General features: G+C 56.6%; 1 protein-coding gene across 1 annotated transcript in view; it reads right to left on the bottom strand.

Moving 5' to 3' along the window:
- Window positions 1-26696, bottom strand: part of JADE2 (jade family PHD finger 2) — a 62972-nt gene that overhangs the window by 17887 nt on the left and 18389 nt on the right. The window contains 6 exon segments of the mRNA XM_040574005.1: window positions 3370-3486; window positions 4228-4395; window positions 7772-7890; window positions 7893-7951; window positions 7953-7980; window positions 16570-16739. Of these exon segments, the coding sequence (XP_040429939.1) occupies window positions 3370-3486; window positions 4228-4395; window positions 7772-7890; window positions 7893-7951; window positions 7953-7980; window positions 16570-16739 (661 nt within the window).

Raw genomic sequence — 26696 nt, 5'->3', positions numbered from 1 at the left:
AGGGGGCAGGCAGGGCTCTGCCACGCACAACAAAATGGTTCAAAAATGGATGTACGAACCGCTGCAGGCCCTGAATCTGCTCCACCATCGATGGTGCCGCCTCGTCTCGCAGCACCTTCACTCGAGGAATTCAAAACGCGCTGCTGATCTGCCAGGCAGGAGCAAATCCATTCCCAAACCCAATCCTGAGACGGTGAAAACTGCAGCAGAGATTGATGTGGGCTGTTAATTAGTCCTAAAGCACTCTTACTGGGAAGAAGTAGCGGGATGATTTTATTTGCCAGTGAAATTCACACGCTGCTAACCGTGAAGCCCAACAGCTGTTTTAACAGCTTACAGCGGTGCTGTGCAGCAGTTTGGGGGCTGAAGTGGAAGGAAGTGGCTACTCCGACAGAACTGCAAGGGAAATTTAGGAAGGAAAAACTAATTACCCGTGCTGAACCCCGGCCAAGCCATCAGACATGACACTTCTGCACCCTCACAAGAACTACCAGATGATTTTTAGTGACCACAGATGGTCTGGATCCCGGCGGTGCCTTTCAGCTGAAATACGCACTTCCAGCATCGCAAACACCCTGGGAGGATGCTGGGGCACTTCACGCTGGGGCAGAGGACGCTGGGGAGTGCACAGCGCACCCACGCTGCTCTTCCCTGCCCCGAAGTTTCCAGTTTTCGGAGCTGCGTGGGCCAGGAGCAGTGGCACGAGCAGCTCCGAGGGAGCTGATCACCAGCAGCTGAGTGGTGGAGGTCACTTCCCAGGGAATTTTCTCCAAAAAAAAAGAAAGTTGGAAGATCATGTCAGCAAAATGTACGTCCTTTGGAGAAGACTGCCAGCAGACAGAGACGTGGCGTTTTGTGCTGCACTGGAAGGCAGCAGTAAGCTCCTGTAGCAGGAGCCCGTTGCTTTTCCCAGCGAGGAGGGTGCTGGGTCCTCCTCGCCGCGGGCGTGTCGGGACTTGGGCTGCACAGGATCCGGCTCCTGGCACTCTCTCTTTCAGTTCGGCAATGCAAACAAGAAAATTCCTGCTGGATACTGAACGCTCTTTGGCATCTCCCGATGTCTGACCACAAGAACCACCATGAAGTCATTATTTCCCCTCGGAGGAGAAGGGAGAAGTGCACGTTCAGGGCTGTATCGCTGCTGCCCAGCACAAGGGAGCACTGCCTTCATCACGGCTGCACCGGGTGACCACAGGTTCACAAAGACACAAGGGAAGTAACGATGCGCAAGCAGCAATGTCAGAGGCTTGGAGAGGTGCAGGGAGCCCTTCATGGGTTTGCTTTGGTGGTCAAATCCGGATGGGGACAAATACCTTGATGCACGGATCCTTGGTGCCTGTGCAGAAACGCCTCATGTTTGTCTCTGCCCAAGTGACGGCTCCTCTGAAGCTGTGCTTTGTCCATGAGCAGCCCTGTGCCTGTCGGGGTGACAGGCTCCTGCTCCTCCAGCTCGCCTCCCGGGGATCCCACCTCCCGTTTCAGCCAAGCCCAGCTCTGCCCGGCCACTGGGAAAAACCTGTCCTGGGAGCAGCAGCCGACCTTTCCCTGCCTGCGGGCACCTGGAGCATCAGCTCCTGCTGCCAAGAGCTAAGTGCTCTAACAGAAAACAACCCTCTCCTTTCAGGGCTGCGTCACGAACCTAAAACGCTGACAAAGGTAGTTAGATTACACCTGTATAAACAGGCACTAATCAGAAATATGCTCCATAAACATAAGCTCTCAAAACAGAGCTCTCTACCTCTGTGAGTATGGAGCCTGTTTATTTATCTGTGGGTGAGCTCGCTGATTTACTCCTTAAATCCTCAAACAAAGGCACTGCCTGCTTTTTTTCTTCTCCCTTTTTCCCTTGAAGCAAACCCATCCTGAGAGCACTCGCGTGACACTGGCGGACACTCTGGGGACAACCTCATGAAGGCTTATAAACTGCTAGCTGCCGGCACGCCGGACAATAAAGCTCCTGTTCCGTTTCAGGTGACCTTTAATGCAAATCCATTCAGTCCCAGGCACTGCGCCGCTAACGTGTGATGCTGCTGCTGAGAGGATGAAGCCTCGGAGAAGCTGAATTCTCTTTGATGCTGCCAAGCCTGTTTGCCTCCTCTCCTTGCCCTTCCGTTCTTTGAAAGCAGTTGCTGCTATGACACAGTATCTCCATCTGGCAGGGTGAATAAGCAGATCCACCCAGAACCATCAAAAAAGAAGTGAGTCAACGCTGGAGATTTAAAGAAGCATTGCGAGGCTTCATTTCGAGCTACGGGGATTGCTTTTACAGAGCTCCCTTTAAAGCATGAAACCTGAGGCAGGCGCACCAACAGCGGAGCCTGCAGACCTGCTCCTATCACCCTCCTGCCACCAGCCAGCTGCTCTGGTCCCCAGTTCACTGCCCCAAGCCCCCACCCCTGCAGTGCAGCTCCCAGCGCTGTACAGGAGCTGGTTAGCTGGGATTGGTACGCATCCAAAACTTTCTCCCAATTTTTCAAAGCTTAATGGCTATTCCATGACCCTCTGCATGCCAAGATGTCAACGTCTGGGCTGCCAGCGAAAGCAGAGGCACTGGCACCGCACAGCTGCAGATCCCCAGCCCGTCCCCAGGGATTGCCCGGGGCAGGGTGCAGCAGGGATTTTGCTGAGTGACCCAGCAAAGCTCCCCACGTGCTCCTGCACCAAGCGTGCTGCGTTTTGAACTGGAGCTTCTGCTCCTGCTCCGTTTTGTGGCCCTGAAAGCTCTTCCTGCTTTGTAGCAGGCGAGTGCGGAGCGCCTTGCTTTTAGTCTCACATGCGAAAGCCTCGCCCCCTCGCCAGCATGCTGCTGCCGGGGGAAGAGCAGGAAATCAGATGTCTGCGGTGGTTTGCTTAGGTGTGGCAAAACAGGAGAACATGTGGGAATGTAATACGCACTAAATACTCTATTTTGCAAGCTGGTAAGCTTGGGGGGGCCGCCTGAACCTGGGGCTTCCTGATGTCCCCCACACGACCTTCCTGATGTCCCCCTCACATCCAACCCCACTGGCTTGGGAAATGCTGGGGCTTTAAATCTCCTGAGTATCGCAGGTTCCTGGCAGCTGTGCCAAGCCCTTCCACTGGAAGTTCCTGACTTCAAACCAAGGTCGCCTAGTCCCGGTAATTAGTGTCACTACAGCAACATCGCCGTGTTATGCAAAGAAAGTTCATCTGGATTCCTGGCACTCAGTGTATGAAATAACTGCAAAAACACCTGATGATGTCTGATCAGTGCTCACGCCCTGTTAGGTCTGTTCCTAGGACTCAGAGCAGGAACACACCTCGGCTGGATCTCGTCCACCAACAGCTCGTGAATCTCTGGTGGCCACTAAAGGCACAGGGTCTGGGTTTCCTCGGGGCCGATTCACGTACCTGAATACAGGTCCCAGTGCACTCCTTGCAGAGGCTGCAGGACAGAGCCCATCTGCTTGCTGGGATATGGGAGATCTTCGTAATGGGTTCCATTTTTTCAGGACATCCAATGCTAACCTGGTCACGAAAGAGAAGGCAGAGTCAATACCTGTTGCTATCCCAACTCTCCTATGGGGGATATTCCTGGCAGTCAGAATGAGGGGTGGATTTGCAGGTTGGGGAAAAAAACACACAATATGGAGGAAATGGAAGGAAACATGCCGGTGTTTCCTCTGAACTGATGTTGCTGTGTATCCCAGACAGGCAGAGGCAATCTGCGTTATCCTGCCCAGGGAGGTTGGTCCCATGGGTGCCCCTCAGCCCTGGCTGGGTGCTGAGGCCCCTCTGCTCTGCTGCAGTGCTGGGCTCCAGGGATGCTGGGGAGCAGCACGATGCTCTGGCCTTGCTCTTGTATCCACCTGCCTGCCAATTTGAGCTTGTATTTTCTCTTTACTGTCATTCTGGATGCCGGTAAGTCCTCGCCTCCCAGTGTTCCTCTTTGCACTTCGCACCACCAGAGGATAAAGCCACACTTCACAAATTGTTCCAACGTCACCTCTCCTTGGAGAGCACGGGTGTCCCTGCGAGCAGGGCAGCAGCTTGCCCCGCGCAGCGTCCTCCCTTAATGGGATGCAGCTTGGCTGCTAATTAAACACAGCCTGGTGACCGACGGGCAGCGTGCCTCTGACCCCAGCAGGGCTCGGTGAGCCAAACTGCGATTGCTATTCACATCACCTACGGATATTCTGGGCTTAGACCTGGCAGACGGCTCCGCGCCCAGTGGTGTTTCAAGAGGAGGCTGGAAAACACCTTACTTACTTCAGGTATCCATAAGGCACAGCTAACGTGGACCCATTTTGTCCCGCTCCGAGTGGGCTTCAGCGCTCCCCCTCTCTTGGGGCACAGCAGACACTTGGGCTGGACGCCGAGGGCGCAGGTGCGGCACAGCCAGCTGCCGATGGGGACCTTCAGGATGCCGTAGCACGCCTGCACAGACGGAGGGAAGTTGGTTAGTATGACCGTCCCGGGCCGAGCATCCTCCCTGCAGCACAGAGGGACCTGCTCCTTCCCTGGACATTTTTAACTGCCGCTGGCTTATTGCCGTGGCAGCTGGGCGTCTAGTAACGGAAAGCAGACATGAAGCAGCTCCACAATCAAAGCAGCCAGTCTAAATTCTTCCTTCCTTGCTACCTTCCTTATTGTCCCACAGATACTCATGCCGTATCAATATGTCCCGGGCTTTAATTAAATGCTAAGTACACAAACGTGCTTTGTGTCCTGCCAAGCAGCGGTAGCGCCGGCAAACGGGGGGGCAAACGGGCTGCAATCAGCTGCAGAGCCTGCGAGGGCAGCTCCACAGGACGGAAATCTGCCCGCCCGTTTCGTGCACGTTTCCGAACGCCATCCAAAATCGTGGTGATTCACGGTCCTGCCAGCCCGGGTGCGATTTGGTCCGGTGGCCCAGGGACACGAGGTCTGCGTTAGCAGCTCCCCGCACGCACGAGATGGGCAGCGAGAATCTAAGAGCAGCCCAAGTGGGAGCAGCCTTGCCTCTAAATGACCCATCCTGCGTGGCACGGGGGGATGAACGCTGTGAGAAAACCTCGTGGGGAGATGAGGGCTGCGAAGCCACAGACCCGAGAGAAAGATGGCCACGCTGGTTAAAAACCCAGCACAGCCCAAAAGGGAAGTGAAAATAACTGCGTAAAGGTAAAAAAGGGGAAACTGACAGTAATGAATATAAATCAGAAGGGAGGGGCATTAAAGGATGGGTAAAGCCAAAGGACACAAGGACAAATCGATGGCCAAGAGAGTGGGAGGCAGAAGGGAACAAAAGGACTCTGACAGTGCCCTGGTTGCCTGCGGAGCCACCAGACCTGCTGCGATAACGCAGAGCACAGACCAGCCAAAGGGCTTAAAAAAATTTCCCTTCCCTACCTGGGGAAGAGCCAAATGATAAGCTGTGTCGTGTAATGACGATGATAAAATACCTTCCACTTCAGCAGTAACTTACAACTGTATTAAACAGCTACCACTAAAACTAGACAGTCTTTAGCCGGCAGGTCCCATAACTTTCACTTAAAGAGTTTTAAAAGAGCGGCAGGCAACTGCTGCCTTGGCCACGAACGCAGGGCCGCTGGAAGTCTCACAGCACCGAGTGTTTCTGAGAGCAGAGGAGAAGCTCGTGCCTGTGTCACTATTTCAGGAGGCGATGTAATTAGTTCTGGATGTGGCTGCTCTGATGCCCGTCCAGAAGGCAGCAAACAGACAGTGCCGATAGGGACCCTCACCACTCCACTGCGCTGGCTGTGAGCTCCTTCCCACACTTGTCAGCTCCACTTTTGGAAGTCTACCCTAAAAAAGAGCAGCTTTCGGTCCCGCTGCTGCAGGGCACCGCCACCCCGTTTCTGCCCGTGCTGCTGGCAGGGATGGCGCAGAGGGGCACGGGGAGGTGTGTGAGCGTGGGAAAAGTGCCTGCTCGGTCATCACGGCAAAGAAAAAGACTTCATAACGTGACTTTAGCTCTCCCCAACACATAAATGGACTCCAAAAGTAGTGACTTCCAAGGGAAAAAGTCACTTTGTGAACGGATTATTGGGAAATAAAGAATTAAAGGAGGTACGATGATTGCTGCAGGTCCACACGGTTCACAGAGACTTAACTGTGTGTTTCACAGCACCTCCAAATCGGACAGAAATCATCCCCGCAACAGATCTCTGCAAAACACCTGAACTGGCACCAGACAAAACCAGCCTGGTAAGTATTCCTAGGAGAAGAACACGGCAGACCAATCCCAAAACACAAGGGTTAGCAGGAACTATCCCCAGGTATGCACCTCTAGCAGAGTCTTGGCTCTCTGTTATTTACCACGCTTTCTGTTATTTAACCCATTTAAATAAATAACATTTATTTTTATTTTTTTTTTACGCTGGGCGGGAAGCCCAACGGCCGGGGAGGACACGGAGCGGAGCTGTCAGGTCGGGACCTGTCGCGGGGAGGGCGCAGCCGTGGCCCCACGCCAGGGAAGGGGAATTTGGTGAGCGCTGCGGGGCCGGGCTGGAGCTGGATCACTTCCACGCTCGACACAAGCGCGACATTTCCACCCTGAGAGCAATGAACCAGAGCAATTTAGCAGCGGGGGGGGGGGGGAAGATTCCTCCTCCCTGAAAATTTTTAAACGAAGGTTGCATGTGTTTCTACAAGATGCGCTTCGTAGGAACTAATTAATAGCAAGTCTCAGGGCTTGTGTTATGCAGATTAGACGATCGCAGCGATCTCTTCCAGCACCGTAACCCCAGCACCCCAGCACGTGTGTCTGAGCAGCCCTTCCTCTCATCTGAGGCTCTGGAATTTGTGGCTTTGAGTGTAAAGCAGGGCACAGACGGGACCCCCGGCAGCTTATGGGCAGACAGTGGGCTTTGGACCTGCCCGTGCTGCCCGAAAGCAGGGGAAAATCTCCCATTTCTTTCAGCAGCTGTTAAATCTAGAAACAAACACCCCAACCCCCCCAAAAACCATCCCCAAATTGTCCTGGTATTTTGTGGAATCTGATTCACTGATGGAAACCATTCAAAACACCCACCTCCCTCAACTATACATATCTCCAGCGCTCTCCCACCTCCAGGAAATGCTGATGGAAAAGCTGCCCAAAGGATGAGCAAATAGAGGAAAACAAGAAAAATGGAAAAAAAAAAAACACAACAAGAAAACAAAGACCCTTCACAGAGAGGAGATGGAAGAGGAGCTCTGCTCCAGGCTCCCCAAGCCCCGGGGCTGATGCTGGCACCCGAGGGCCCTGTTCCTGCGCTCCCCACGGGAGCACACCCAGCAAAGCTTCCCCGGAGCCACGCGGGACCCCGCAGACAGGGATGCTCTGCAGTCTGCCCAGCTCGTCCTGGTGAATGCTTCCCCTCTCCCAGTGCACACGGAGCCCACAGACAGTGCTGCCTACTGCTGCTCTTCTCCCTTCCCTCCAGCAAGGGCTCGAAGCATTTACACTCAATTCTAAAAATAAAATATTTTCCTCCAGGCAGTGAAACGAAATGAAACCCTGCACTCATACGGCAGGGAGGCTGGGACAGGAGCCCTGTGATGCGAGACAACGCCAGTGGAGCTGGAAGGTCCTTCTGCCTGACATCATGCTGCAGTCAGTGCCGTGGAGGAGAGCCAGCGTGGCTCTGCGCCCGTGCTGCTCACCCCTGGGTGCCGAAGAGCTCACGGGTGCAGCTTGGTGCAGGCAAGGAAAAAAAGTGCATGAATGGAAGGGGAGGCATAATGAAATCACAGGGATGAGGGAATAAGGAGCAGGGGGCACACCAAGCTCGCAGGAAGCCCGGGAGGTGTTTCTCAACGTGCTGCTCACCTGGTGCACGCAGACATTGCACTTGTCGCAGAACACCATCTCGTTGCCGTCCTCCCCCTCCGGCGAGCGGCACACGTCGCACACCACGTCCTCGTCGTACTCGATGCCCAGGCCCTCTCCGTCTCGATGGCGATGTTCATGTTCTCGTAGCACATGGTCTCCAGCTCCTCCAGCACTCTCCAGGGTGATCTCATCCAGCTCGGGCTTTTCTGCAAGGCACAAGGCAGAGAAGGACGGGGATGCAGCGCCCTGCGACCGCCCAGAGCGTTTTTGCAGGGGCTGCGCTGCACAGGGGAGGCATCTGAGCCCTCAGCTCGAACCAGAACTCCGAATCCACGGCAGTGATAAGATCTGCGATTCAGAAAACGGCCGCTTCTAACTCGGGATACAGTTTATGTTTCATAGACAGTAACGAAATATTGCTGCTGGCTGAGAGGAACGAAATCCATTCAGCTGAACCAATGCGGATAATTAGGTCTGACAGCTTAAATGTTCAAGGAGACAAGTTTTGCAGAGATGCTTTCTGCAGCGAGGGCTCAGACAAGCTTTGGCAACACAAAGTCAATGCTTTAATTGTGAAGACTGTGAAAATTGACCCTTACAAGGCCAGTTGAATGGAACTGTAAAACTGAAGCCAAAGGCTGGAGCTGAGGACAAACAAGAGGTCCAGCAGCACCAGGTCAGACCCGGGGCAGGGGCTCTGACCTGCTGTGCTGTGTTTTATTCCCCCTGTACCGGGACCTTTAGTGGAAGCAAGCGAAAGCCGTGCAACCCTCACGCTTTGTGCGTATCTATAACAAGGGCCAGGGTGCTCCAGGACCCCCAGGCAGCAAGGGCTCCGTGGGCAGGGTTCATGGCATCCTGTACCCAGCACTACGTCTGCGCAGCGTCCAGCAGGGTCACGCTGCACCACCGCCACACATCACTGTCCTGTGACCTGCTACCTGTCTTCCTGTAAGGCTACAGGAGGCAACGCCTCGGTTACAGAGCAGGAAAGAAAGGCTTGAGGACGTAGTGGTGTTAGGCAGTTATTAACTGAGTGTCGGAGGAGCCACTCACCTCGCTGGGCTCAGGCAGAGCTGCAGCGTGAGGGCTGTGTCCTGGGGCAAGCTCCCCTGCGGGATGAGGCCACGGAGCTGCTCCTTTCCCCGCTGGCCACCAACCCGCCAAAAAATCTCTGTCAAGGGGGAAAGAGAGCCGCAGGCGAGACCGGCAAGCAAGCACACCGTTGTCTGCCTGTTTCAGATCTTCCCCAATGTTTCGCCTTGGCAGGGTTTCCCTTGGCTTGACAAGTCTCTGCAAACATCTAGCCTGGCATTCACATGTCTGTGTCGAGGCTGAGATCCCATCTCGGGCAGACAACGCTGCTCCCTATCGCAGCCCTTTCAAGCGCCGGGGCTGCCGTGCCACAACACGCCGAGCGGCCCGTGCCTTTTAGGAGCCACGCCCCAGCGGCAGGCACGGAGCCCTGCTCCCCCCGAGCGGCACGCGGTGCCCAGGGCTCCCAGAGGAGCTGGAGCAGAGCGTGGAGCTGCACCGGGATGCCAGCACATGGCTTTTGCCTCGATGGTGTCCGTTTATAAACTCACCACCGTGATGCCCGTGCTGTAAGAGAAACGCAAGCCTTCCTCTTCTACCCTAACGTGACTTTAAGCGTACAACTCTCGGCCAGCGTTTCAAACCCTGGTATTACATATCCATCAAATCTACTATTTCACATCCCATTCCTTCCAATATTTCAGGCTCTGGTGGAAAGGACTAACCCCACAGACACCAACCTCCCCCTGCACAGCTCCCATTCCGCATCAGGTGCAAAGAAGCTGCATTCGAGCACGGTGCGAAATCATCAGCGGCGTCGGACGGAAGGCGGCTTGCGGGCAATGTACTCGCTACGCCGCTACACGGAGAAATATAGATCCCTGCCTCCTCTCGCTCACACGCTCTCACACTCCGTTTAGATGTAATTACATTAGGAATTCGTTTGCCAAGCGCCATTCAGGATACCTCGGAGCTTATTGAATTGACAATTGCACTTGATGGGAACGAAGCGATTAATCGCTTATGAAACACTAAACAATGGGGCCTGAGGGTGAAGTTCTTTTTCCATTTGAGCTCCGTTTATCTCTTTCTGCATCATATAAAGTTACTGCTATTAAACTCCATTCATAAAATTGTCATTTTTTTGGCTGAGAAAACACTATCCATATTGATTGTGGCCAGCCAAATGGCAAAAACAAAAAATACTCCATCAAAACACTCCCCGTGCTGTACCCAACTGTGCCACCGCTATCTTCCCTGGGAACGAAGGGCAAAGACTCAGACTCAGACCTTGGCTACACCGTGTAACTCCAGCTGAACAAGACCAAGGATTAAGCCCCAGGTCACAATCACGACCTTGCGATCAAAACCAGGACTGTGGACTTGAAAGGCTGACCAAAAGAAAGGCGTCTGCACTTGGCTAAGGTATGGCAGGGTCTTGTATAAAAGTGGGGGAGAAAAACAAAGCTTTCAGGGGCCTCCGCAGAAGAAGGGCAGTGTCACTGCTGATTTCTCACAGTTTCTGTCTGGAGGGACGTGGCTAGAGGTGAGGATTTCATCTCTCACCGCTATGATCGTGATGTGGAGCCATGCTCACAGCACCAGCAGAACAGAGGGCTCCACGTCCCAGCGCCCCTTCCAGGAGGCCTCCCAGGCTCTCCTCCCACCAACACTGACCCATTAAAGATGACTGGTTTCCATGTGGATCCCTGCAGAACCCTTCTGTGCCCATCACAGACCACGTTTCATAGGAACAACTATAATTTGGGGATGTGGCCATGAAGCTCACCGAACCCACAGGTCTTCCAGGCCGCACCCGCTCCCAGCCCATAGCGGTTCAGTACAGGTGGCAGACGGACAGACCAGGCTGCTGAAACGCACCCAACAGAGGTGGCATCCAGTGTAAGAGAGGAAGACGAAGCTCTTGGAAGGTATTTATGAAGTTGGGGCTCTCAGGCTGCAGGGTATGAGGCACAGAAATAGGAATTTGCTCATTATCCCCTTCCAAACCTCAGGGATGAGCCTCTTTCATCCTCTCCCCCAGCAAGTGATGCTTCCTCCTGGCTCCTGCTGCCTCACCCACCTCCTGAGGTCCCTGGGGATCAGCATCAGCCCCAGGAGGACACCAACCACCCCAGGACCACCTCCCCACAGCCCGCAGGGAAGCCCAGCACGCAGCGGAGCCTCCCCGGGATCCCTCCCTCACCCCCGAGCAGGGCACAGCCCGGCCCAGCCGAGCATCCCCAGGCACACTCCTTCACACGACGCCGTCCTCCGGTATAATTATTTCTGCAATACTGTAATTTATGTGGCATGAAGGAGCAATATTCTCCCGCTAAATGAATTCTCAGCTACTCTTTATCCTGGTTTGAGCCCACTCAGTGCAAGGAGAAAAAATAGCTGGAGAGCCACCTTCAACAAACAGAGACTATTTCTGACTAAACTGCACTCCACTGAATCAATTTACTGAAACAATAAATCCTTTTAGCCTGTGGAGTATACCTGGAGATAAAACAGCTCATGAACAAACACTCTCAGGGCTGCAGGCTGGGCCATTAGTTGATCACAAGCTATAACCTCAGAGTCTATTTCAGGGAAAAAAAAAATACAGGAGCAAAATTACCGTTCCTTTTTAAGAAAAATGAAGGGAAAAAAAGCACTTGTGAGATGATGTCGGCCGTCTCTTTGAAAAACTGAGAGGAAAAGGCTGCCAGGTCCTGCTCACCCAGGGACAGCCAGTGCCTTGCTGTCCCGAGCCTGCAGCCCCTGCCCATGGCACATCAGGGAGGACGTGGCAATCAGGTTCATCTTTTATCAGCATTATTTATAAACAGAGCCCTACCAGAAAGTGGGACCAACGAAACCGACCAGCAGCATACAGCCTGCAGGAGCTGAACACAGGCAGTGAAACTTGCAGATATTTTGTTACAAACCCGGCCTGCTAACGCACTTAAAGATTTACGGGAACCAATTACCACCCTTTATGCCACCCACTGACATCAATTATTTCTCAAATTTAAGACGATGACAAAATGTTTTAGAAGCCACTTTCTGATCTGCCGTCTCCCTCCACTAACGCTCTGCGCTGACAGCGCTGTCCTGGAGCACTCCTGATGACAGCCTCCTCGCTGCACCCAGCAGCAAACCCGGAGGAGCGCTGGGAACTGCTGCAATTGCTGCGAGGATGGCAGAGCAACGCCTGACACCAAGCTGGCTGGGCTGAGAAAGGTGATGGCAACACGTCTGGAGCTCGCCGTGCTGCTGATCTCCAGCCCTGCTCCTCCACCCCTCAGCGCTGCTTTGCTGCGGTACCTGTTCCTAGCAGGAGTTAAATAAAATCAGGTTTCTTCCAGAGGCTCGGGGTGTTTTCACCTCTGCCCACAGCTTACGGAGCTGCTACCTGAAAATGCTTTAGGCTTTCCTTGCTTTAAGATAACTTAAAGGCCAGGGCTGTTATCACACAAAACAGTCTGGATCACTGTGCGAGCCTGGGTTACAATTTGGTTTTCTTACCGCAAATGGTCCCCCCAGGAGAGCCCAGGGACAGCCGCGGCCAGGCGAGTCCTCGTCCCTGACACCACCGGGGTGGCTGAGAACAGACCCAAATCTGCCCCCCGGGCACTGCTTTACCTCAGAGAGGTGCCTCTGGTACACCCTGAACACCTCCTGCTGGTGGTACACCCCTGGGAGGTGGGGGCTTGCTGCCCCGGCCCTCATGCGCTGCTCCAGTGACTCCTCGTGCAAGGAGGAATGCAAGTGAACAGCCCCTGAATTATGGAGAGCCTGAGCTTTTCCCAGTGGCCAGCAGCCAGCAGGGCAGCGCGGGGCAGTTGTGGGACAGGAGAGACCACACGTGTGCACGGGGGGTGGAAATGCCACCCGCTGTCATGCACAAGGGACAAGTGGCAGAGGGCTCCGGCGAAGCCTCTGTACATCGGCAGCCCCTCCTGGCTGCAGGGAAGGCACTCAAAAGGGCGTTCTGGCTGGTGATTAAAGGAAATGGATCCTACTATGAAAAGGACAGGGCTCTGTGCATCCTCCTGCGAGCTGGGTTTGGGAAACATCCCCCCCAAGGGGAGGTGGCCCCGCTACGTCCCACTGGTCCCGACTGCAGTGGTCCTCAGCCCGGCATCTTTGGACCAGCTGCACTGGGGTGGCACTGAAGGAATCGCCCCAAAACTCTAAAATGCTGCCTCGGGGGAAAACGGGGTCCCCACATCCTGGAGAAGGGAATGGGGAGCGATGTTTCAGTTCAGGGCAGCCTCTGGCCACAGATCCCAGCTCTCCAGCCCATATATTTGCCGGCAGCCTCTGCTCGGATGAGCGCGTCTTCCCCGGGGTTCCTGCACTGACTCTGGTTTAGTCCGTGCCTACTTGACCAACCTCACCTCCGCCGAGGGAGGTATGATCTAATTAGTACACAGACATATCTCAAGTATGCAGTGATGAATTCCCCCTGGAGCTTCAAAAGCAATAAATGTGACCTTTGCATGTTCCTGCCATAAAATAACAGGAACACCTCCAGCTCCCAAGATAGAAACTGTGGTGGGCATATGTGAGCAGCATACACCATATGGATTAAGTCAAGGGAATACTGCGAAACTCATATTCTGCCTTCAGCAAAATTGATTCCGGCAACGTTTTTAGCAATTTCTTTAGGATTTTCCGTGTGTTTTTATGAAGTGCCGATCACTGCAAAGGGATCTTTCAGCCCAGGCCTTTGAAGTCTCTCTAACCCCACTCTTACCATAGCTTTGGATTTAGTGGAGATCACCAAATACAGCATAAAATCTTAATTAAAAAAAAAAATGAAGTCTTAATGGCATGGCTTCTCTCTGCGCTGCCGCGGGTGACGTGCATAAATCTGCTTCGGGGTTTCACTCAGACAACTTCAAGACCCACTTCTTTCACCGTCTCCTATTGCAGCAGCAACAAATAAAACATTTAGGCTTGCTTAAATATTGATTTCATCTCCAGCACACGGAAGCCCTTCAAGCAGTGCATTTCTCCCAAGCACAGCCCTGGCTACTGAAACACGTTAGCGGGCAGGGGTTAAAGCCACTGCAAGCTGCTTCGCACGGAGCAGCTCCTGCTTTTGGGAAAAGGAAAGGCTGCCCACCTCACCCAGGGAGGAGCAGCAGGCTGCGGATCGCCGGAGCTATCTGGAGGTTTATCTGATCCCGGTGATAAAATTCCATCTCGGGGGTGACCTAAAAAGGACTGGAAAAGGCATGTGCTATGCGCTATGTGCTATGTGCTACGGGGATCAGCGCCGCTCGCAGCACGGATGAGCTAATAGGTGTTTTCCAGCTCTCCTCCCCACCACCCCTCCAGAGCCAGTCAGAGACCACGCTCCTTCTCTGTCATTAAATATTTGGAGGATGACACACGGTGCCCAAGCACTGCCCAATGACAACAGCTCAGCCGAACGCCCAGGAGGAATTTAAACTCCTGCCTATCGCTCCACGCTGGGAGATAACTTCTGACTTCTCCGAACAGGAGGAGAGGCAGCAGTTCTCCAGTTAAGTCATGTTAATGATCTCAGAGATTAGCAGAGCTCGTTTGGAAATCTCAGTGTGTCATTAATGTCGAGGGCTTCCGGGAGAAAGCGCTATTTATGGACCACCTCCAGACCAACCTATGCGTGCGGGCAGTCTTCTGGATTAGGTGCTGAAGGGCACAAGCCCCACGTCCCCCCCCTGTTGCGGACCAGAAGCACAGATCCATCCCTGTATGATGCAGAGGGGGCTGAGCCTCCAGCCCAGCAAGGCCCAGGAGGCGACCAGCGATGGGTTTGCTATTCTGACCGAGGGAGCTCAATACAGAGCCTCGGCAGACCCAGCTCTCTCCTCTATGCACACCAAAACCCACCAGTTATATTGACAGAAAAATGTGTTGCCTGGGCAAAAAAAAAAATCAAAACCCACCAAAACCTGTGTGAAACGGGCAAAAACCTGTGGAAAGTGCTCCGGAGCCAGCCCCGCTGGAGAGGGTGGGGGCACTGGGGGACAGGGCAAGATCACTCGCTGCTGGGGGCTGCGGCGTTCGCAGTGGATTTCACGCAGCAAACACTGTTTTCCCAAGCTGCCAGCATATTTAAGGCTCAGACAGTAATTACAGCGCTCTTTCAGCAACACAAATGGACTGGAGAATCTGCTGATGGACAGTGAGCCTCCTTGCGTTACCGCCGCTGCAGTCCCCCGGGTTACTTATTGCCATCTGCGGTGGGTTATTGCAGAGGACTCGGGGGCTTCATCAGACACCACGGTCCCATCCAGCCTGGTGCTGTACACACAGCCCCAAAGGACCATTCTTGTGAAAGCTCACTGCCTGATAAATGGCAGGGAGCTGCAGGAAGAAAAACGCAGCTCGCTCAAAATCGCAGAGGGCATCGGTGGCTGCTGCATGCCCCCAGGCACGCGGTGCCACCCAGCACCGAGCTGAGCACCGGCGGCTACGACGGTGCTCAGGCTTCCCCTCCTAAATCCGACACTGCTGCTGGCAGAGCCAAGAGCCTCTCGCTGACACGGCTCGGTACCTGCGAGCAGGGGAAGGATGCGGCCGGCGCACATCTGGCTCCCCGAGCATCCCCGCCTGCTTCCCCCCCACGCGGCGGCACCGGGCTCAGCCTTCGAGCGATCAATCAGCGCGGAGGCTCCCCATCTGAAAACCATTTAAGGCACCGCGTCTGTAAGGGAATACTTTGAAGAAATAATAAAGCGAGCCAAATTTAACCCGCCGGAGCCGGAGGAGCCAAATCTCTGCCCGCTTGCCTTTCTGGAGACGTATGAAGTTTGTACAAGGGGGAAGTGGCTAGAAGTGAGGATTTCATCTCTGCAACCTCGAGCTCCATCCCCTTCAGCAGTGCACGATCCTCTCTGCTCCAGCACTCGCTAACATGCTCTGCGCCACCCTCGAAGACCTTTGCAGCCGGGAGTAACGCTCCGTGCAGGCATGTTTCAGCTTTCACTGTGCTCAAAATGCAGATGTTTTATCCCTCTGTCACTCTTACCTGTGCAGCAGCAACCACACCGCAGCAGCCCTCACCTACCAAGGACTGGAAAATCCCTCCACGGTCTGGCAGCTCTGCACGCCCGGTGCCTGTGCCAACGTTATCTGCCCAACAGACCACGCTAAGCAAAGCGCCGGGGGCCAAATTCCCAGCCCAGTTACCTGCACCCAGCACTAATGGATTTTAAAAATGTGCGGCGATGTAAGAGCGGGCAACATTATGCTGCGGTATTTAAAGACAGCTGGGAAGGGAGAGAAAACCCAGGGCCGGCACTTCTGAGAATCAGAGGTTTGGAGTGGGAAACCTCTCCACCGGCTCCCCTTGTCCAGTTGGAGATCTGCCCAGCCCAGGGGGGACGAGTCGGGGTCGTGGTGCCCACCCTGAGCAAACAATTCCCTCCTGCAGGGAGCACGGAGGAGATGACCACGGTCACACAAACAGCCCAGCTGCGAGTGCCCTGGATCTGCTGGTTCTGCGCAGCAGGGCCCTGCGCCACCTGCACGCCGCTCTGCTCCACCGCCATCTGCTTTGCTCTGCTCTGCTCTTCTCGCACCACGTCCCAAAGCCCCGAGGCGAGCAAGAGGCAATTCAACGCGCTCAAGACCCCGTGCAGGCCGCGTAACCTCTTCTGGAGAGCCGGAACAGAGGTTTCTTCCTCAAGGCCTTTTCTTTCACACGATTACTTGAAAGGCCTCATGCCCGCTCTGCAGGCAGCCCAGGCAGGAGGAGAAATGGCTGTGGTACTTACCCATCTCCTTGAGCTCCATGTTAACCAGCTCCAACCAGCAGGCATCGAGCTCGTCCAGGTCGTAGCGACTCACTCCCTGCAAGTACGTCCTTGTGGCTTCCGAAATCTCAGAGCCGGGCAGGCTGCTCGGCGAAACCGGCGAAGGCGAGTTCTCCAGCTGGGGAATGATCCTGGAAGGAAAGGAGAGGTTGAGAAAGAGCCACAGCTCCCAAAAGCCTCACAAAAGCCCAAGGGCCCGTTTCTTGCCACGGAGGGTGCAGTCACGGCACTGACAACCTGACTCGGGGAACGCGAGCGCCGCTCGAGGCGGGAGGGAGGCGAGGAGCTGCTGAAAATGGGAAGGGAACCGGCAGCGAGTGCCTGCAGAGCGTCCACTGCTAGGTCTTAGAGAGGAGGAGGAGACCTCTGGGGTGTGTGAGGGGTTAGAGGCTGCTTCCACCGGGGGGAAAATATTTCTCGCTGCTGGTAGCGGGGCTGTGCAGCTGCCGCGCATGAGAAGGGGAAGGGTTCGCTGCGTGCCAGGGTAAACAGGACACGGCACCAAAACAAACGGCCCGGGCTGAGTTTTTCTGGAACAGTTCTGATGTTGTCCAAGGAAAAAAAAACATGTAAAAGCAGACAAATATCCACTTCTGACTTTGATAAATGCCTGGTTCCCATGGGCTAGGAGTTTTCTGTCTGGTCCAGCAGCACACGTGATGGCGTGATGGCGATGGCCACGACATCGGCCACGGCCCCCAGCACCTCAAGGAGTGCTGGTGGGGGAAGCTGCCAAAAAGTGCCTCTGCAGAGGCTTAAATGAGCATGTGAGCATACGATGCAGGTGAATTTGTTTTTACTGGTCTGGGAATCAGGGGGTTGTTTCGTTGGCCCGTGCCTCCGTCTGCCTCAGTCTATTCCTCTCCACAAATTGGTCCCGTAACACTAATCACTGCCGAAATAAAACGGGTATCGCTGCCACACGCGGGCTTTGACGCCGCGGCTCATTCTTCCTGAAGCCACACGGATGCCTTTCACTGCGAACAAATGGGTTCCTGCTCCCCCGCACTCAGCGCGGCCCCGCGGATCAAAGGCGCCACCGGGAAGCAGCGGCCGGGAGGCTTTGTGCCGGGGCCTCTGCGGGAACTCGCTCGCTTTTCAGGACTTAGACGATTTCCCTTCACGCCGGGAGAAATTAAGCCATTCGTACACTTCGCACGGCTCCTTTCTTCCATCCCGCCTCGCAAGCATCGCCGCACGCCCGCTGGCAGCAGCCTCCCTCCCACGCGCGCGGGCTCCCGAGCCCAGCAAGGCGCCGTGCCCACGCTGCGCCTGCCCGCGCCCGGCCCCTCCGACACCAGGATCTGCGTCCTGCCCCCTGCCCGGGACAACACAGGGAGCCGTGGCCGGGCTGGACATTTCCAGCCTGGTTACACGACCGTGAGCCACACGGAGAGCCTGTCCCCATACAGCCCACGCTCACGCACCCCAACAGCATCTGCACGACGAGGCTGCGGGACTGCCACTTTGGCGAACCATGAGAAAAACGCCCTGAAGGGTCATTCCCCTTCTCCATCCTTCATCCTTCCAAAATATATCAATTATAAGTAACTTCCCGTTCCCCACAACAGCTTTCCCCCTGCTGCTAACTGCCTGGGACCCAACCGGGGTGGGATGCTGGTCGTGGGCTGCTCGGACGGGCTGCCCGAGCACAGCCCTGCCTGCTCGGAGCATTTTTCCAGCTCCCGTTCCTGGGAGACCGAGCCCTGGGGAGCAAGAGCTGCGGGCAGCCGGGCTGAGCGAGCTGCACACATCTGCACCACCTTCGCCCCGTGCTTCAGGACGCCTGGCATGGAGAGCATCCCCCGACGGCCAGAGCGATGGCTTGGAGCACTGCAACAGCACGCGTGGGGACGCAGGAGAACGTTGCAAAGGAACACACAGGAAAACAGGAGAACAGCAACGTGCTGCTCCACGTCGTCCCTTCCCAGCGGCTTCTTCGCCTGGAAACCCGGCTGGGCAAAGCCTGAGGGTCCGGCCCTCCTCCTGCACCCGCACAGCCTGCGGGGCAGGGGTTGTGCAGCTTTTCTGACTGCTTGCTGCCTGACCCTCGGCAAAGCAATCAACCTTTTGGCCTCACTTTCCCCACCAGCAAACTGAAAATAAAGATATGCCTCAACGCCCCGGGGACATCTCCAAACCTCAGTTCAGGATCTGAAAATAAGGCCGGGAAAACACAGCTCTGAGAGTCCCCAGATTTTAAAATGAGCTGACTGTAATCTAGGACAGGGCTTAGGGATTCAGGAAAGTCTGTATTTAATGCAGACAGCAGTAATAACACTGAAACCAGGCGTGCTGCTATCGAGCTTCAGGACTCTCCTCTAAGGAGCTCCCAGCCCCCTAAAATACTCCGGGGCCCCTTGGTGCCAGCAGAACTGAAACCCTCCCTCCATGAGCCACCTCCGGGTCGCTTTGCAAAGCATCAGGCCCTGGGCACACCAGGCACTGGCCTTACAGGAGAGAGCTCGAAGCTGTCGAGAAGAAAATGACCCAGGGGTGCCGAATGCTCTGTTACAGCTGTCGGAAGGAGCTGGGGGAGCGGAGCCGGGGAGCGGTGCCACCCGAGCTGCCGGCCGTGCAGCCTGCTGGTGCTGGTGCCACCGACACGCCGCCAGCTGCAGACACGCAGAAGGTGGCCCTGGAGGCTCTGCTCTTAGCCTGGCTGAAAAATCGCAGGGTTTAATGCTCCGTGTTGTCGCTGGGGCACGGCAGGAGTGAGATGAGAGGCGAGATGAGAGGCCCCAGCTGTGCCCGGGGCGGTGGCAGGCAGCGGGTGCCCGCGGCATCCTCAGCGCCGGGCTGCTGATTCGCAGCTTCACTCGGGGAGCCGGTTCCACACCAAACGTAGTGCCTTACCTAGATCATCTCCCCCTTTTCAAAAAAGCAGAATCAGGCAGCAGCAGGCGTGGTGCTGGGGACCCTGTTATCACGGCACGTGCGCGGCCGGCAGCTCACCAGCCCCACTGTGTGCCCTGCCCTGCAGCCACCCTCGGGGCCAGCTCCAGCACGAGATTTCCACAGCGCAAAGGGAACTTCGGGCACCTCTGGGGGATTCTTCCTGTTCCCCCAGAGTTTTGCTGCTTTGGCCATTCATCTCTGGTCTCAGTTCAAAGAGGCTATCACTGGGCTGGGAACACGCCATCAGCCCCGGCACGCTCCAAAGAAATGGTGACGGTGACAAAGGAACACCCCTGGCAGCCTCCTTCCTCCTGCTGCCCTGTGGAGACGGGGACCCCATAGGGGGAACCCCAGCACAACCAACCCAACCAGAGCAGGCAAAGGCAAGAGCGTGCTCCAAGGTGCCCCAAGCCACCTCTCACCCTAAATGAGAGGGTGGTGGCAAAGAGAAACAGCTTCGTGTAGCAGGATGCGATAGGAAACACCCAGACGAGGCAAGATCCTGAGGCTCCGAGGCTCCGTGGTGTGCAGGGGGTGTTGAGAGAAGAGAAAGCACCGAGCGTGACCCCTGGCTGGGAACAGAAAGCATCACGAGGCCGGGGTGACTCATAGCAGGACCCAGGAATGCTTCAAGTGCTCCAAACCGGGAAGGTGGGCAGAGGACGCACCATGCCAAAGCAGGAACCGAAAACGCTACAGGAGCAAGCAGCGCGGCCACAGAGCCGACCGGCACTGCACCGGCGCCTCGCAGAGCAGCTCTACCCTGCCCCAGCAGCACGGCAGCTTTAAAACACCCCGAGCAGACACCTCCGCGCTGGCCCTGAGGTTGTACTCGGGCAGAAAGCCGCCTTTTACCGAGGTGAGATGGCGGAGACGCGAGCAAGGCTGTGCCCCCCGGGCAGGGTGCAGCGCAGACGTGCGTGCAGGAGGTTCACCAGGGCTGCGACCCTTGCAGACCCCGCACAGCACCGCCTCTCAGCACCACCGCGGGGACGCAGCTGCGGGAGAAGCCTCTTCTCGCCCAGCCAGAGCGTGACGCTGGTGGTGTCCCCGTGTCACCCCCATTCAGCCGGCCGGAGGCACGGCCTTTCAGGAAGATCGGCATCGACCCGGAGCTTGTTTTAACGAGGGGCTGAAAACTGGGATCAGGCTGAACAGCACAACAAGCCCGAGGCCGCGAGGCTGCAAGTGGGCCTCAGGGGCACTTGAGGGAAAGGAGTGAGAGGACCCCAGCACTCCTGGGGACCGCATCCATCCCAGGAGAAGATTATGCGGTGATAAAATGCACTCGGCGAATTCCCATGGCTAATCATCTCTGGAAACCGAATGCTTCAGCTGGCTGAAGGGAGAATGCATTTTTTTTCTATATTCTCCCTTTTAATATACCAGACAGAAATAATAAACAATCCTGAACAGCGTTTCGCTTCTCAAAATGCTCCGTTTTATCACAATGAAGGCTTTAGTCAGTCATCTTCTTGCTACCTACATTCCAGTCTAAATTAGTCTGGTCCAGTGTCCATAAATAAATCAGCTTAGGAAAGTCAGTGGAAAGATAATTCTGCCAGCAACCTTCAGAGGATGCTGATACTGTTATTACTGCCAGCTCTGCTCGCGGGGGAATTCTCCTGCGGCACACTCCAACTTTCAAAAGGCATTCTGCAATTTAAAGGGACAATTTTCATTTGCTGTTTATTAAAATAGCATCTCGCGGGCTCTTCAGACCAGATGCCCAATCTTCTTATAAACTTAAGCTAATAGATTTTATAAGCACTAGTGCTTCTGAATGGCGGAGCGGCGCGTGAGACGGTAGGGAAGGAGCCTGCTGGTGTCGGGGAGAGGGGCAGAGGGTGGTGAAGGGCTCGTGGCGATGACGGCTGCCACCACGCACAGGGCTTTGGGATCCTCAGCGTACCCGGGCACAGATTTACCGAGGGGTGTTATGCCCAGTGATTCCACTTTTATGCCTCCTACTGAAGTCTGTAAAAGCACGAGCCAAAAACTACACTCCCAGAGCTCGGTTCGAAGAAGAAGGGGAAAGCCAAGGAAGTATTAAAGTGGTTAGGGTTTAAATTAACCGGCCTGGGGTTGAAAATGGCACGGACCGGCTGGATGAGCGGCCTCCCAGCACCTCTAGGATGCAGGTGCCGGTGCCCACGGGGGGCTGGGCCCTCAGGAGACGATGCTGCAGGCACCACGGGCGATGGGATGGAAGGAAACCCAAAACCAGAGGGTAAGAGTGAAACCCGGGGCACGGAGCAGAAACAGGAGGAGGTCCCACGGAGGAGGGCTGCCCTGTGGTATGTCTCGGCAGCCACTGTCCCCAAAACCTGTTGTTCCCAACCCACCACGGAATGTGAGCCCTGTTCTCAGCCGGCCCCGCTGTGCTCAGAAAAGTAAGAATTTGCAGGATTTCCTGACTGCCTGCTGGAGCCAAAACCCCTCAAGATTTGGCAACCACCACTGCAAACCCACAGCGATGCCCGCGTACAAAACAGGGGCCGCGGGCACAGGATCAGCCCCGGGGGGCAGAGGTGGGGAACGGGAACCCTCGGCTGTGCCCCGCGCTGCCACGGGCAGGCTCTCCTGGTGTCAGCGCCTGTAACGAGCACAATCCTAACAAAAAAAAAAGCGTGCTGCAGGTGACCACCCTTGCCTCGGACATCCACACTCAAGCACGCAGCCCCGTGTAACCCCACGGTTTGTCTCTGCTGCTGCTGCGCGCGGTGGACAGCCCACAGAGGTCCCAACCCTGGGGTCCCCAGCTCACCAAATTTCCACTGCAGTGTAGGACTGCAACATTTTCCCTTTTCACCTGTCACCTCCCTTAAAAAGCTCATCCTTCCTTCTGCCCGGTATAACCCACACCTCGACTGGGCTTGCTCCAAACCCCTAGGCACGGCGAAACACTCGATGCAGCTCAGAATCTGAATCCGCATTTGGCCCCAGGAAGACGTGCCAAGCTCCTGTACCGGCACCCCCCACGCCCAGAAGTCCCCCCCCCGACTGCACAAACACCGGTGCGGCTATCGCTCAGCGCCACCAAGGTCCCTTTGTGCTACCCCGGGGTGCTCAGGAAGGGTTAATGCTGCTCGCAGCACCGTCCTGCCCTCCGGGTACCAGCAGCCAGTGAGGGTGGCTGCAGGTGACGTAACGCCCGGGTGGCTGCGCACCATGCGCATCGGGTCCTGCTCGAGGGGTGCCAGGGACCCCCGAGGTGCCAGGGACCCCCCCGAGGTGCCAGGGACCCCCCCGAGGTGCCAGGGACCCCGGTGTGTCCCCTGGCAGGGAGGTACCGGCCCGGCGCGGTGCGGCCGCCCCCGCCATCCCTTCGGCTGCTGTTTTTTTTCCCAGCTGAACTCCGGACTCGCGGCGCTTTCCAGGCAGAGCCGATTCCAAACGATCCCTATCGGCCCCGAGAGCGTTTGCAAGCCGCTGGCGATCGCCGCCACGCAGCTCTGCGGGGCGCAGCCTCTCCTCTCGCAGCTGCTGGCACCGCGCACGGCTCGGCTGGGAAAATCCGCGTTTTTGGCTCCGCGGCCCCGTGGCCCCGTCTCCCGGGTTTGCAAATCCCCCCCCCCCCCGAGAGCCCCATTTCATTGCAAAGCACGAGGGAAGGACGGGGTAGGGTGGCCCCTCGCGGGCTGCTGGCGGTGGGGATCGCTACAGGCAGGTTCTGTGACTCGCACAGAAATGCAGCTGGGTCCCCGAACTGCAATTAACAGGTGCAATTAGAAAAACATTCCCTTTCCCCTTGTTCAGCTAAAATCTCCTCCAGCAGCAGCCTGTGACCAGAGCGGGTCCTCCCAGGCCCCTGGAATAATGCAATCCTCTAAGGAGAAAGTGATTCACTCCTCTTTGATGTGTTAAAGGGAGGAAAACAAGTGAACAGGAGGCACTGAACAGCCATCTTGTTAAACCCAGGCAGCTTTTCCAATTTCGTTCCTGAGCTGTTTATCACCATATAAAAAGCCTGATACTCCGCAGACCGGGCAGAGAGCAGAGCGCTGATGCTCCTGCCTTTCTCACGTTCATATTCCAGGCTGAACCTCCCCGAGCCTTAGCTCAACAGATGAATTATTTAGGCCTCAGCTCCGAGTCGGTGCCCAGAAAATAATTCCTAAGCAGAGCGGAGGAGAGTGGCAGTAAACAAGTGCCGAGGTGCAGCAGGAGAGCTGCAGAGCCCCGCGCACAGCCACAGGACCCCACACAGAGCTGCAGAGCCCCCCGAACAGCCAAGGGTTTTTTTCTGCTTGACCAGACAAAGGCGGCGTCTGGGCTGCGAGCAGAAGGTGCACGCTGCTTCTGGAGCATCTGGAGCATCCCTGCACTTCTCCCCCTTCCCTCCAGCAGCCCAGCACTGCCCTCCCCCTTCTCCTCCCCGTCAGGGCGCAGCGCTGCGTGCCAAACACAGCCGCAGGTCACCGACACTCTGCTCCTTCCCATTCAGGTCCTGTAAGTCTTGGAATCGCTGCTAGTAAAGGCAGGGACACTTGAGCGTATGTCTTCTCGCTATGAAAAGGACAAAAACTGTTGCTTCTTCACGCAGCTTAAGCCAAACTACTAACGTTCAAGCAGCTGGAGTTAATTAGCCCAGCCAGATAATGCTTCCACAACTATTTCAGTAACGCAAACAGCCCCACTTTGATTTGTACCCACCTACTAACGGAGAGCAGAGCGCGGCGCTGCGAGCAGCCCTGCGCCTGCCGCGGCTCCGAGCCGTGCGGGGCCACGAGCCCGGGGATCCCCGCGGCCACCCCTGCTCCTGCCGAGGGAGCTGCGGGTGCTGAGCACCGGGACGCTCGCAGGGAAGGCGAGGGCACGGGGCTGAGCATTGCTCTGGGTAGCACGCTGCTGTCGCACGGGTCTCCTTGTACGGTTCACGGGGACGCCGGGCGCACTAATCACGACGAGGTGATTTAATTACGGCTACAAGCAGCAGCGATCAGATTGGCTAGAGTCTGCCCAGCTGCACGCTAAATCCCTGCTCCTGGATGGAGAAGGGAGGTGATGGAGGGAGAGGCGGAGGCTCCCGAGCCCCCCCAAGCTCTCCACAAAGCTCTCCGCGGAGCAGCGCAACCCCAGCCCGCTCGCTCCGTACGTCTGCTTGGTCCAGCACAGCCCACAGACGTCCACAGGGAGAATTAGCAAACGTTGCAAACAGAAGGCCGAGTGGCTCGGCACTAGGTAGGAACGTGCGGGATTAAGGCGTTTCCCGTAGCAAACTAATAAAGGTGGGGACTTGCTGAAAGCGTACACGAGATTTTGTCACACAGGCTGTAAAAGCAAAACGACTGAAAGTAACAGGGAAAGTAAATCAGGCTCGTTCCCTTTCCAAGCCCTGGGTACGAAAGCAGGGCTTTGCCCCATCCCACGCCGCTGTTCCTGCGCTTTTCTCCCAGGGCAAGGATCCCAAAATCCACAGCTCCCGAGACAAACACAGCTCAGCAGGACCTGACGGGGCGTTAGCAGCCCTCTGCGGGGCACGGGGCTGCACGAGCACCGGACCCTCACCTTCCCAGCAGCAGCGTCACACGGGCAGCCCGCTGAGGTTTCATTACCGAGGACTTTGGGGCTTTTTTTTTTTTGCTCTTCTCCACCAAGCAAGCGCCACGGGCCAGCTCCTGAGCCGTGGCTCAGCCCGGCCGTCTCCATCCCCACCGCGGCCGCGGGGCCAGCCAGCCTTCCTCTCCCCGCTCACATCCCCCAGGGCTTGCGGCCTCCACGTTCAGGCCCGGAGCAGATGGGGTTTGTGTTTCTTTTGATCAGACCCAAGTCTCAGATCTTGAAAGGGAAGCACGCCTGTATTTCTGGAGCGGAGCACAACCTCAAGACGGTCAGCCGCAGAACGGGGCCGGCGGACCCAAGAACCAGCCCTCTGTGAGATCGCCACCGGGCCGTCTGCGAGCCCGGAGCTCACGCGGTTTTTCACCACGAGCCGGAGGGGACGAAGAAAAAAAAAAAAAAAAAAGAGAAAAGGAGAAGAAAAGAAAAAAAAAAAAAGAAAAGGCAGCTGATGTTAAAACAACAGCGCTGCTCCAAGAGCTACACAAACCGCCGCAGCAGCCCGCCTGCCCCTTCTGCAGCAAAGCCCAAGGGACGCTGCCGATGAGTCAACAGCCAGCCCGCCTCGCTGGCCGAGGGAGGCAGGGAAGGAAGCCCGGCCTCAGCCCGGCCTGGAGCTGCAGAACACCGTGTGCTGGTTCCTGCAGCGCCGGGAGCAACGCCGCTGAGAGCCCTCCCCGCGCTGGGCAGCCGCGGGGGGAGACGGGGAGGTGGCGTCCAGGCGGCGCTCGTGGGGCTGCGCTGCTGGGGGCCGCTTTAATCCCTTCGCTGGAGTCGCCCCTTCCATGCCCTGGGGTTTCTGGAAGGTGCCCCCAGCCCTGTTGGGATCAGCGGGGTCTCAGGGGGAGCGGAGGGCAGGGACGTGCCCCCGTCCCACAGCCGCTGCCGGGCACCGCTTGGCTTTGCGCCCCCGCAGCGCGCTCTGGCTCAGAAACACAAATGTTTTGGCACAAGCTCGCGGCAGCCCGCCCGTCTCCTGGATGCTCCCTGCGAGCAGAGCCTCCGGGTGCCTCCTGCTCCCTTCTGCCGTGGAGCAGCACCGTCCTTGGGGCTGTCACGGAGCCAGGACACGAATGGCACCGCACGACGCCGGCAGCCCTGCAGGGCCCCCCGGAGACGCCGGGGCAGCTCCTCGAGCCGTGGGGCCAACAGCCGGCAGCTCCACGGCACAGCCAGCCGTGCCCCTGCACCGCGCAGCACAGCCAGGGCTTGCTCTGCCTGCACCTGGGGTCCTGGGGGAGCAGAGGGGACGCAGGGGGACAGGGGGGAAGCGAGGGGGACTGTGCCAAGTGCCCCTCCGATGTGGCAGCCGCTCCCCGGCGGTGCTCCCGTCCGTGCCCCAGCCCTCGTCCCGCTCGTGTGCGCCCAGGTTGCGCCTTCCTGTTGCCACAGCACTCTCTGTTTTCTGTTAAACCAGGGCCACGGCGATGACACAAGCACGGATCCGCGACGCCAAGAATATCTGGGAGCCCTGCCAGCGAGAAGCAGCCTTCCTGCTCGTCCTCCTGCTGTGTGCAAATTCACAGGAAACAGAACCTACGGCACAGACCGATGTGGCTGAGCGCGAGCTCCAAGAGCCACCTCGAGATCCTGCCTGCATCCCTGTCAGCTCGGGGGAGGAACCGCCT

Source organism: Cygnus olor, chromosome 14 (genome assembly GCF_009769625.2).
Source record: "Cygnus olor isolate bCygOlo1 chromosome 14, bCygOlo1.pri.v2, whole genome shotgun sequence".
In the NCBI taxonomy this organism is placed as follows: Eukaryota; Metazoa; Chordata; class Aves; order Anseriformes; family Anatidae; genus Cygnus; species Cygnus olor.
The sequence above is the reverse complement of the archived record's forward strand: the minus strand, read 5'-3'. Positions and strand labels throughout refer to the sequence as shown.